The sequence below is a fragment of the Lichenostomus cassidix genome, chromosome 1Aa (genome assembly GCF_008360975.1).
Source record: "Lichenostomus cassidix isolate B80296 chromosome 1Aa, HeHo_3.0, whole genome shotgun sequence".
Lineage (NCBI taxonomy): Eukaryota > Metazoa > Chordata > Aves > Passeriformes > Meliphagidae > Lichenostomus > Lichenostomus cassidix.
In genome coordinates, this window is record NC_139480.1 from 8102190 (window position 1) to 8115610 (window position 13421).

General features: G+C 38.4%; 1 protein-coding gene across 3 annotated transcripts in view; it reads left to right on the plus strand.

Annotated features, from left to right (window-relative positions):
* The window catches only part of SEMA3D (semaphorin 3D), a 135580-nt gene that overhangs the window by 89491 nt on the left and 32668 nt on the right, over positions 1-13421 (plus strand). For all 3 annotated transcript variants that reach the window (XM_085083312.1, XM_085083319.1, XM_085083305.1), the window contains exons 9-11: positions 10348-10462; positions 10899-10968; positions 12301-12445. In XM_085083312.1, the coding sequence (XP_084939438.1) occupies positions 10348-10462; positions 10899-10968; positions 12301-12445 (330 nt within the window). The remainder of the gene's footprint in view (positions 1-10347; positions 10463-10898; positions 10969-12300; positions 12446-13421) is intronic.

Below are 13421 nucleotides of genomic sequence, written 5' to 3' on the forward strand. Positions count from 1 at the left end.
GTCAAACACACCCTCTATCCACCCCCTGTCCTCTAGGACATTCTGTTCCTATATTCTGTAGTAAAAGATGTAGTCAGTATAAGTGCTCCCATCCTGTCTTCAAGTCCTCAGTGAATCCCAAGTACCCAAGAGGCACCGGTAAAAGTCAGGAAAATGGGACTTCATCACTGTCTTCATATTAGTAAATAAAAGCTTTGAGCAAATATTAATTTCATGATAAATTAGATATCAGCAACACCACAGCAGTCACACAAGTAGGTACATTTCTATGATATTTTGTTCTGAAGCTTTCACAGACTTGCATTTTCTGTGCAGTGTGACTCTGCTGGCAGTGAAAGTTAGCTCCTTGAGAAACTTGAAAATTTGTAAATTAACAAAACATTTGTGATCTGCAATAAGGTGTGTGTAGGAGAAGAGTATCCATTCAGCTCTGGACACACACTGAAAAACAAAGAGTGGACAACTGTATGGATATGTAAATCTAAAACTGCTCTGCAGTCCAGCAAACTCCCAACTCCAACTGAGATTTCAGTGGCCACAGCCATTTCACACTTCTGTCCTTGACCTAAAGTGTTAAGAAAACAAAACATTCATTCATAAATCAATTCTCTAGTAGGTTTTTAGCCAGAAGAGAGAATGGATAATCTTTGGTTGGGTATTTCACAGCAGTGTGATTAATGGCAGAATGGAAATGCAAACATATACGATTTGCTGCTAGACATGGCATTTGCTGATTATGAGAAAGCACTTAATGCATTAGGAGAAATTGATAGACAACATTTTCAAGCCAAGGCACATGAGAGACTGTAGTAAACTAAGATATATTGCCTGGAGATCCCCAGCATCCTTTACCTAGAGAAAAAAGGAGATAAGCTATCAAAACAAAAGCAAATGCATTGTAAGGAAATCCTAATGACTGTGTATAATCATACCTCAAATGAGAATGAATTTTTAATCATGTTAACTGGAAAAATGTCATGAATTTTATTTTTAGTAGTCAAAGCAAAACAATGAAAAGTGATAAGCAAGGTGATTATAGTTAATAGTTCTGCACTGTCTTCTTTATTTACTGAGCCCTTCCCACTGGTTGCAGAATTCTTTGGATAATCTAGACTCCTGTTTTTTAATAGCCAGCAAATTAAAAAACCCTGTACTTCTAATTATTATAATAAAATATAATTACTGTGGGTATTTAATAGAAATTAAAATATGCAAATAGCCTTGTCTGTTTATGAACTGAGATATTTTTGGTCTGTGCTGCGGTATGAAACATCTGTTGTGCTTCATTGTCTCTGACATGAGAACAATGCCTTTAATTGCAACAGTTGATAACAAGAATTTCTACTTGCCCTGTCTCATTAATGTCACCTGTACTGCACTAAGTTAAGCAGTACTTTGTCTTCTTTCCCTGTTGAGCAGAGAATAGCAGTGGGTGGGAGGAGCTCAGCAACTTCTGAAATAATTTGCTTGGTGTAAACACAGGGTTTGTTCTACTAGAACTCAATTGCTCTCTACCTCACTGTGCCTTAGGGCTCCTGTACATTAATGCCAGAAACACATGCTGAAATTAAAATAGGCTTTGTTTTTAATAAGAAGCTCAGTCAATGCAGCCTGTTCTTTGGCTAATTTTCAAGTGCTCAACAATATGGTCTCTCAGTGATCCTCTCCCTTAGGGGAAATCTCCTCTGGAAAGCATTCCCCTTTCCCAGCTACTTTCAGCCCTGGTAGATTACAGTGCTCTTGCTGGCAGCTCTTTGCCCAGAGTCAGACAGCTGTCACTTGTCCTGCTCACAGACCATACATGCCCAGTGTCCTGCAGCCTGTGCTGCAGCTCTGCACAGCCCTCACTCAGGGTTACATCATCTGTTCAGCATTGCTCAGGGATATCACTGGGACTGGAGGAAGTGCTTTCAACAGTCACTTTCAGAACCAGTTGTGTCATTTATCACAGCAAATGGCATTTCCTGTTTTTCGTTTGAGCAAAGCAGAAAAAGTATCATTGCCCTATCTGCAATACCTGATACTACTTATGGTATGTTCATACTTACATAAATTGCAATATTTGGGGTTATTTGCTTTCTTTTCATATAAGGCCATAACCAAAAGGAAAAATTACTATTGAAGATTAGTCAGCAAAGTTTATTTATTTTTTAAAATGCATACAGTTACACATATGTATGTTAAATGATCATACAAACCTTACCTTCTTAAGAGCATGGATCCAGTTTTTTCTGTTGCTAGAAATACAGGCATAAGCTTTTACACCTACATTGTCTTCAAGCCCACAATGCTGAGCTGCTTTGCATCAGGTAAAGATAGGACACAGTCATTACACATTGAGCAAGATTCTGAGTAAAAAATGCAGTTGCAGCAATGTGCCCTGTGCATTTCAGTGACAAGTCAGCTACATTTTTGTACATATCCACCACTAAATGATGGCAGAACTGTAATTCTATTTATCGACAACCTCATATATGTTCAAGTATAGCCCTAGAAAAGACCCAGTTTTCACTTCCGTTTTTCCTACTCAAATAAAGTGAGGAATAAAAATCTGACATAGAGGTGTCCAGAAAAGGTTTTGAAGAGGGAGAAAAGTTGTTGGAGCTTTTGTTTGTTTGTTATCTGTACAGAAACACATCTTTTCATAGTTACAACCTCATCCTATTGGAATGGAGTGGAGATTAGCCAAAAGTAGTAGTCTCTCTGCTGCAGTATGAAAATCCTGTTTATTATTACAGTGGTTTGCGTTTGCTGTGTTACAAGCTTCTCTTTAATGGTTTTGGTGATGTATTGCAAAAGTTACGGCATGCAGCCTTAGAGGCTGGTTTCTGAGACCTCATGCCAAGAAATAAGACTTCAGCCCCTGATGTTTTCCCATATTTCCCAAAGTGTTCGGTATCCAGAAGCAGCCTTTGTTCTAGTGGGAACAAGTGAGCTCTTTGTCTTTTTTTCCTTTTTTTTCTTTTTTGAATACCATTCCACCCCTATATATACCAAACTGTACCTGGGGAAAAGAATACAGCAATTAGGCACAGCCCTCTTGGTTAAACTGTACTTTCTAAGCACACTGGAATGTAATCATTTTAAGAGCTCTTGAGTCGAGAGCCCTGGACACACCCTGCATTCCACCTTTGGGTAATGTAATTTATTTCCAAAGCCATGAACATGAGCAGAGTTCAAGGCTGTGACCTTGCCTCCTGTCTGGTGCTTTAAGCAATTTGTATTCCCAGAATGGCAGGAGGGAGCTATTCCTCTGCGGCTCCAAGTCTGGTGGGCTTTGCCACAGGGCTGCTTGTATGTAAAAATTAAGAGGTGTTTTTCTTGTCCTGGAACCAGTCTAGCCATGCCTTTACTGTGACTAGGGATAACTGGCCCATTATCATAATCTGTGTTTCTATACTGTGTAGATAATTGATCTCTCTCCAAAGCCCTTGCAGTAGTCCTGGCAGTGTCCTGTTTTGCCTTTCAGCCACACTAGCCTGGTCCCGGAAGCCAAATAGCCATGTTAGCATGTTCTCAGCAGGGCTAATTAGTCTGGGCTCAGAGCCATGCTCGTGCAGCTATCCTGCTTCCAGCTCTGGAGGCAACTCATTCCAGACGAGATTTAACTTACTGCGTTTTACCCTCCTTTGTCACCGTCATATTGCCTAGCCACAATTCCAGCCATGGGAAATTCTTCTTTTTTCTTGATTTCTCAAGGATAATGGCTAAGAGCTCTCTGAAAAAGTCATCCTTAGAACAATGTTGCCCCTCATTTGCCCATTGAGTGTCTTTGCAGCCGTGAGTCCTTGGCAGCTGACTCCTCTTGGGAGTTCCAAATTTGGCATTTGCAAATTGTATGCCATTTGAAAGTTTTCAAATTGTGTAGAAAAGCAGCTGCTGGTCATGATGATTTCATTTTTAAGGGCTGATGTGTTGGAGACAGGCCAGTTCCATAGAGTATCTGCTTCTGTGATGGATTAAGAGGTATAACATCAGGCTTTGTCAAGTCTTTAGGTCCAACTTTCTTTATTGGCAAGGGTTATATAAGTATAGGAAGTTTTGTAAATTTCTGTCCCTCATGGGTGTGTTTCAATAATTGGTGTTTTGAGAGGGGAAATCATGATTTACAGATGAGGCAAAAATATGTACGATACACTTATATATGAAGAGGTGTGACTGAATTTTACTGAGCCTCAGGGAAAGTGAAAAAGAAGTTGCAGTGTCAAGATAGATCTTTAAAAACTGGACTATTGGAAATGCAGCTGCACAACCTCTGAAGCAAACTCTGGAAGCCATCCTAGCTGCCAGAGAGAATCATTGTGTAAGACGCTGTCAGTAACCCCTGGCTCAGAACTGGAAGCCTGCAGAGTTAATTTGAGTGAAGTTTCTATGGCTAATCCAAAGTCCCTGACTCAGGAGTGCTTTGACTCAGGTGTTCAAATATCTGTAAGAGTAGCAAGTAATGACTTTCTGATTTTAAAGTTTCCTTATATGATTATATTATCTTACTTTTTTTTTCCTGACAGTAAATTTGCTATAAAAATGTACCATGGTTTGCAGTTTTGCTGTTGATTGAGTACTTTGTTGTAAATGTAGTACATCTAATTTGTGGCAGCCTTTGAACAGTTTGGGGGAATATTCTTCATACTAGCACACCTGCTGGAGATAATCTTAGCAGGATTGCTGAGTGGCCTTAGGGTAAAATGGTGCTTAATTTTATTTTTTTATTTGTCCCAAACCACATCTCCTTGTCTTTACCTGAGCCTGTTAGTTTCTGGATTTTGGGGATTTTTCCATGGTGTGTTTAGTAACAGTCCAGAATTTTTCTTTGCTGCATAGTTAGATTTTCTAGTCTGGATTCTATCCAAAGATAATCGTTAGAAACTTCTGAGTGTGATGTTTAAATACTTTCCAAAATAAAAATCAACATTTTCCATAGTGAACCAAACAGTTCTGCATGCTCAGTGTAAGTACAGTCTTTCTAAATTAATTAAAAACAAGCCTGGTTGAGGAGCAGGAACTAAACAGGGTCACCACCTCATAGTCAGATGGGAATTGCAGACAGAGGAGAAGTCACTTCCCCAAGTTTACTCAGTGCATCCATAGGAGAGCAGTCAAAGTTCTAAAGTCTCCTGTGCCTTCTTTCTCTTGCTTATATTACAAGTGTGCTTTTATTCTCTCTCAAGTCACACTTCATGTGTTGCTCCATGATTTTGGATGCAACCTGTAGCCTGATGAAATTGGGAGGAATCTTTCATCTGACATCTGTGTGGTTTGGCAAGAAATTTTGAATCAGAATTTCTGAAGGAGCAAATTTAATTTTCCTGTGTTAGGTTTGTACCTAACAGAGTTGAGAAGGGACAAGAATATGTAAAGTAAAATGAAGAAATTATAAAAGAACTGTGAACCTGAAGACTGAAGCTCAAAGAAGACTGTTGGCTGTTTCTCCATTTATAAAAGTCAGCTACAAGGTTGGGGTTTTTTTCCTCCATAATATAAGGTTTTGCTGCAGGGGATGCCATTTGTTTCTGGTAGCTTTGTCACATAGCTAGGCTTCAATAAGAGAAAGGCTCCAGGGCCTTTTGCAGTTTCAGCACTTTTCCCCTCTGTTCTTCAACATTTCCTTTTATTCAGGCCAGGAATTCTCTTTGGATAGTCCTTTTGCACATCTTGCCAGTGGCTGTAATTAATAACCTGCTTCTAGAAATTCCACTCATTGTCTTTTTCCTTTTTTCTTCCTTCTGTTTTTTTTTTCCTCCTTTTAGAGGCTGTTCAGGATAATTACTGTCTTTAAAGTTTTATGAATCACAGTGTTTGACATCTTTGATGTAGACTGATTTTTCAGATAACTGCACTTTTTGTTCTAATGCTCAATTTGTCACTGTTACTTACAAGCAAATAAGAGATTTAAAACCCCAAAGATGCAGATGTTCTTTAGCTTCCTTGCCATCTGTTTTCCTGCCTACTGGATTCCAAGACTAACATTTGTTCATTTTAATGAAGCTACATTTATATACAATATAAGATACAATGAAATAGAAAATATATATGACAGAAAATCTTTAAGTTGATTTTTAAATCACTTGATCATAGAGCAAAATTTTTTCTGATGGCATTTATTTTTATGATAAACTTATCTTTAGCTAGAGGGCTTGAAAAACCTGTTGCTTTGCTGAATTGCACATAAACTGCAGATCAGACAACTGAAATTTCCATGGAAGTCTCCCAAGAGAGTTGTTTGATATGACCTTAAATTACTTCACAAAATTTACACTAAACTATTTAAACGGCATTCTTCCTGAATGTCAGAATGCCATACAATTACCTATGCTCATTGAAGTGGGACATCAGATACTTGAATTCTTAATGTAATTTGGTAGACACCTGATTTCTGACTCCAGCAAATTTTTTGCAGCCAGCTCATTGAAAAGGAATCAAGTTTTAGGACTTCTGTAAATAAGAGTCTGCCCGATTTATTCAAGTCATATGGGATTAATTCCCCATTTATCTGAGTAATTTCTGGTTTTAAATATTTGTGATATTTTGAGGTAATATTTCCTCGACAGGTGGCAGATTGAGCAGCCCTCCTTCTAGTTGGCAATTATCTACATTCCTAACTCAGTCAAACACAAGTAAAAGATTTTACAGACACTTCTTTCTGTTAAAAAGAAGGTATTTCAGGCAGAAGTGTTGGTATTTGTTACAGTTTGTGAGATTACAAAGCAGTAAGTGCTAATTAAAGCTTTATTTATATTCAAAATGAAATATGCAGTCCTAAGTGCCTTCATCTGTCCGGTAACAAAGTTTATAGTAAACACTGCTAATCCAGTGTGCTTAGAAGTGATATTTTGGGAGATAAGACTTCAGATTCTCAAGGCTGGTTGGCTGTTACAAGATTAGCCATATTTTTGGAATGAAAGGCTTGCTCATGCTACTTTCCCCTTCTCTCAGCACTTAAATTTGTCTTGTCTCCTTGTCCAATCTCCCTGAAATATTTAGAGTTCTTTGTCTTCAGACCATATCTCTTGTCAAAAATCATTTCAGTTCATCCAGTTTATTACTTAAACAGGCTTGAGGCAAACCTTTGCTTGGTATAAATCAGTTAAGTGGTCTTCTGATGAGTCTGTGACTTTGTGTTTAATCCATATTTCTGTTCACCTATGCACTAACTGGACTTTGCTTTGGTGATTTTCAGTCTTCCTTTCTTCTAATCCACTGACTACCCAGCCTGTACATCCTGCTGTATTTATGTCCTGCTCTACAACCAGCTCACAGCATTGAAACCCATCAGTGACTCATTCCAGACTGCTACTGTTAAATAATCTATTTGGCAAAGGAGACTGTCTTCTTTCTGTAGCAGCCAGTCTCAGATATAATTTGGGGCAGTATGTCCTTTGTGCAGCCTCTTAGAGGCCAATAGTCAGGAATGATGAGGGTCCAAGGAGTCTTCACCAGAGTGGGGAGATGCAGTGCAAAATGAATGAGTTCATGTCAATGTAGTCTGAAGGAAAGGAGAACAACTGCATCTTCTCCAGCACCTGAGGCCTCAAGATGGGCCAAAGACTGACCTAATATGCACCAGAAAATAGTATGAGGAAGTAAGGGGTTTCCTTTCTTAAAAAAAAAAAAAAAAGTAAAATAGACATTTACAGAGCTTAGCACAATAAATACTACTTGAGACTACAGGAACAAAGATATGCCCATACGGTTTATAGTTTCAGAACCTCCTTGGTCTGAGCTAAACTAATTCTATATGTAGATAAAACCATCATGGCCTTTGTCAGTTCCTTCACTTTCTCGGTCATCTCAATGAATCCTGGTCTTATTGTAGGAAAGGAAAGACAGTGCATTAATCAGAGATGATGTATAGAATTGAAGAGTACTATATGACTACTAATCAAAAAAATCCCACCCAAAGCCCCCAAACCACAAAAACATCCTCCCTAGCAAAATGTGCTTTTTATTTCGTTCAGCCATGGCAGTAGGAAGAAGTATGCTGAAAGATATGTCAGCATATTATATGTGGAACTGTCTAAATCAGTGAAAGGTCTTTTCAGTCTCTCAATTTCTGCATCATAAATTTGTCACTTTCTGGCTTCAGAAGGACTTGGTAGCTCTTGGAACGCTGACTGGTCATTGAATCTCTCTTGCTCCATTATAAACTGTACAGTGTTACTTGGGCAGCTTTTGGATATGTAAAACACACCTAGTGAATGTCTGTTCTAATGTCTTAAATTCAAATAACATAGTTAACGTCATGTCCTGGCTTGAGAGCAAGCAAATATGGATACATCTGAAACCCAGTGGAATCTTATACTTTAAAGCACACAGCATTTGCTAAGATTGCTTCCTTTGAGCACAGTAGTTGGTTCACACTGCTCTCTAGGAACTCAGTGGAAGTATTGATACATTCAGAATAAACATTTGTGAAAATGCTGTGGTGGATCACAACATAAACTTGGTAAAACACAAGTACATCTTTTCCCATCTCTTGCAGAAGCTGCAGTGACAGGAGTAGACACGGGTCCTTTTCCCATTCCAGCCCCATCACTTCCTCCACACTTTCTTCCTGTTTTCTGATCCTAGCCAGGTAGTTAGAGACATCTCATCTCCTGTGGCACTGCACTGCATCCACCAGAAATCAAAGTGGAAACCCTGCAGTGTGAGATTTGCTTAGCTAACACAAATTGCCAGAGGAAGGAAAAGCTTAACACTCCATGGTTTTTTAAGATTCTTTGTTGCATCTTTGTAATTGTTTGGTTTTAACTGCACCACAAAGTTTGTTTGCTGTGCCTTTCGACAGAACACACACATGCAGAGCTTCTTTTTGCTGTTGGCTTCAGGCTGCTAATTTTGACACCTTCGTAATATATCTGTTGGGTAGATGTAAAGCTTCAGGCGTGGCAGAACCTCAGGAAATGAAGAGAGGAGGCAGCAATTCTTGTAAAAGCAGGTGTTCCAAAATATTAACAGGAATCATTTCCAACTGAGCTAACCTATCTAAAAGTAGCAGGTACATGAAAAGGGAAAGCAGTTAGAGCACATTACCAGAGAATTGTTGCTCCTTGTGAAATGATTTCAACACTTAAAGCCATATTTCTGAGTGCCTGTACTGTGCATGATACAGCCCTGAGGGGCCAAATACAATCTGTGGTGATGACATGTAATTTCCACCACCCAGTGTTTCCTGCTGGCTGGTTCTATACCTTTGGAGCTGAAAAGTGAATTAACAAAGAAGTGATTGCTCCTAATGAATCTGAAGGGGCTGAATATTTATGGCCAAATTTGTGGTCCTTAAACTTGCAGCCGAGATCCCTTAAGCCTCAGAGTTCAAAAAGGAAAGAAGTAGGCACCTTCCTGGGCTAATTCAGAGCCTGCAACTGGGAGAGAGACTACTGCTGGTGATAACATTTCTCTGAAGTGTTTGAATTCTTGGTTCTGTTGGTATATCAATACCCTTACCGTTTTCAGGATGAAGAGTTTTGGGGCCTAAATAGCTTTGCAGAACCTAAATGGTTCTGCTGTTTGGAACCAGCAAGGTCCTTCATGTAGTGAGTGGAAGAAGTACATGAGTAAACTACTAGTCTGGCTTCTTAAAATTTAAGTCTAAAATCCACCAGCCATACCCCTCTACTAATCCAAGTGAGTAGAAGGGCACTTACTCTTTAATTACTTAATGATAATTAAAATTTCAAGTTAATGTTTATAGATTTTTTTTTCTTTCTCCAGTGACTAAAGGAAATTTGGGCAAGCATGCTTATGTTTTGGAAACCCGTAGTAAAATAAATGAAAAAAAAAATCCCTGTTTTTGGAGGATAGACTGATATTTCCATAACAATGATTATTAAAATAATATGACTGGTTTTCCCTGGAATGCATTTCACTCTGTACTATGTACACAAAGAAAACAGTGCAGTATTTACATTGCAAGCTGCTGATGAATATAGTTTTGCTTTTCTGAGAAATCTATCCAAAACATTCTGTTCTATTATTTGGTTAGTAAAGAATTTTGAAGAGCAACTGATTGTAAAAATTAGCCTCACAGGGAGCAAGAAATCATGTGATATTAGACATGTTTTCACACAGCATTCCACTTAAAAAGCTGGTGAAGGAATTTTGCAATCAAATTTGGGTATAATTAGGAAATTTGAATTGCCCACTGTGAGCAGATAAGTGACTACAGGAGCAACTTAGAAAATGTCTGTCCTACACTCTCGTAGGAAAAAGAAAACAAAAAAAGGATTTTGGTGTTGTGGTAAGAACAAACTGTGGAATCAGACAGAAGAGGCACAGTCCATACCGTGCTGTCATACGTTAAAGCTCTTATTTGTTTAATATTTAAGTATTTTCATTTTAATTTTGCAGAATGATATGGGAGGCCAAAGAAGCCTAATAAACAAGTGGACAACTTTTCTGAAAGCCAGGCTCGTGTGTTCCATACCTGGTCCCGAAGGGGCAGACACACATTTCGATGAGCTGCGTAAGTTGATTTATTTTTAATGGTCTGTTTTGACATTAGTAATGCCTGCTTTGGTTGGGTGCTTTCCTTTCTGGCTTGTAGATGCACTGTGTCTTGTTCTGAGTCTACTTCTCTTCCAAACAGGGCTAGTAATACTTGCAACTTTGATCAGAAGTCCCTGATTATAGCTAATGCCCATCTGATCAGAATTATGGGATTTTTCCCTTTCACTCCAAAAGCTGGAAAGTGAAAAACTGTTTCCATATAACCCCAGACTACCTGGATATGAACACATTTCAGAATATTAGCAAAAATTCACATAGAAGAAATTAAAATTTAAACAAAAATAAAGCTTTGTTATATTTTTACAAATTTCCAAATTGCAAATGGTAAATGCAGAAAAAGCCAGTGGATGTTTAACTAAAAAAAATCCCCAATTATATTTTTCTCATTGCAGAAGATATATTCTTACTTTCTACAAGAGATGAGAGAAACCCGCTTGTATATGGAGTCTTCACTACAACAAGGTATATGTGAGGATCATATTTGCCTCTGGAAACAAATGCTGAAGATCTTACCCAGGACTTTTATAGTTTTGTATATACTCAGTTCTTCTAGACTAGATCCTGATTCCTGAGAGCAGTTAGAAACTGCTGGAATAAGGCATCCAGTGTCAGGGCTGTAGTCACTAAGGACAATACTTTTCAGATCTGGAAATAAGTTATGTTCCTAAACCTTAATGTGCCTAACTTCTGAGAATTATTGTAAAAAGTAATGAAAATGTAACAATCAGAAGCACGCTAGACTATTTCAGTCTCATCCAGTTGAATTTATAAATTTCTATAATATTTTTTGAGGAGCCAGTAGTCACTATTTTAGGCAATATATTGTTGTGAAGCCTCATTCCTGTAAGCAGCAACTTGACATCTGCTGTTTCTCGGTATCCAAACTACTCTCTAAACTGATAGTTCAGTGATTTTATAGACCAGAGTTTATGAAAGAATCACTCAACTTTATCTCAAGAGGATGTACTAGTTAATTAATAACCTTTCAGCAGCAATAGTGAGGTGCTCTCTATAGAATTTTCAGAAAAAATGAATAATTCTTTCTTTCGTCTCCAGAATCTTTGAATTAAGTGTAAGTAATAACTAACCAAATGCTGGCCAATATGATTACAATGAAGAATTGCCAAGACACTCCTTAATTCAGAAACACTCACCACAGTAGTTCCCTAGAATATATAACCACAGAAAATACTTAAAACTGAAGTAAATATTACACAATAAATGAAATGGTTTGTGAAGTAACTAAAGTACATGCCACTCAGCAACCTGGCATGGTGTTCTTTGAAAAACTGAAACGTTTTGGGTTTCTTTAGAAAAATACATCAGAAAAGGAAAAATGCACAGAAAATTAAATAAGTGTTTATTTTTATATATTGTTATCTTGTCTTGCCAATGCAACTTGTAATTCTCAGAGACCTCGCCTATTTCACTAATATATGGGCTTCCAGATGTGAACACAATGTAAATGAATGTCCTTCATTTGGATAAAATTCTAATCCAAAGAGCTAGTAAAGGATAGCTGGAAACTGTCAGCCACTAGAAAAAAATGACACTATGACGTGGTCGCAAAGGCCAATCCAGTTTTCAACAGGGTAAAGCTTAAAACTGTAACGGCAGTGCCATTAAATACCTGTAGTGATCAGACCTGTTGTTCAGCAGCACTTCTATCAACCACCAGGTGCAGGATTGATGCAAACCCCATTAGACCCTGTAATTCATTAATTGCCTGGTGGTGGCACCGAGGACGTGTTTGCAATGTGCAAACCATGATCACCAGTGCATCTTGTGTTGCAGCTCGGTGTTCAAGGGCTCGGCAGTGTGTGTGTACAGCATGGCAGAGATCCGGGCGGTGTTCAACGGTCCGTACGCGCACAAGGAGAGCGCGGATCACCGCTGGGTGCAGTACGAAGGGCGCATCCCCTACCCCCGCCCAGGCACGGTGAGTGGCTCCCGAATTACACACCTCTATTTTTACCCAAAAGCAAGCATGCTTTACACCCCTCCCCGGGCTGGTAATTTATATTTTCCGCTCAGGATGTTTCAAATTATCGTCTCAACCCTTCCCCTTCTGTTGACAGCTCAGGCTTCTACCTACCCTGTAGGTATATAAATATACATTTTTCCATGTCTCTGAGATAACATTGTGTCCAGACTGTTTCCTGATTGTCTCTCATATTGTGGTCTCCCACTGTACTGCTATATTTCTATCTGTTGAGATCACCTCTAAGACATCAATACTTCATAAAAAGCCAAAGGCATTTCTTTCTGGAGTGTTAAGTTATTGTGAGGTATTTTATTTATATTTCTGTTATCTTCATGTCTATTAAAGTCATTGCAATACTGTCATTTATTCTGTTGTATGTATTTGTGCATGTGTTGTGTTTTTAAGTAAAATAAGGAGGTAATTGCTGGAGATTTTATGTGATAAAAACTAAGTAACATGAAGAAAACAGAAATTTGGTGTCTGGAAATACTTTTAATCCCAGTCTCTTAGACTTCAGCTGCAACTGGCCAAAATGAGGAGGAAAACTTTGAAAAAGTTATTAAAATTGTCTTTTCCCACTTTTGTCACAGTATTAAATTTGGAAAAGCATAGACTGACATTACAGGTGAGGAAGAAATAATATTTTGAAAAAAATACATCAACTTTAAAAATCATCACAACTTGGAGCAATTCTGTGTGTAGAATGTAAAAGAGCAACAATTTTATTTGGAATACTTTCACATTCTCCTGGTCAGGTATTCAATCAACAGGTGTTAGGCAGCCAGCAGTGAGCTGTCAGTGTTGGACGTGGCCTAGCAGCCATCTGACCATTTCTGCACTATTTCTCTGACCTCAGCACTGGTGTAACCTTTGCCTCAAGCCCCATTATCTAGTTAATTTAGTTCATCTTTTCACACATTTCCTTGTGTTT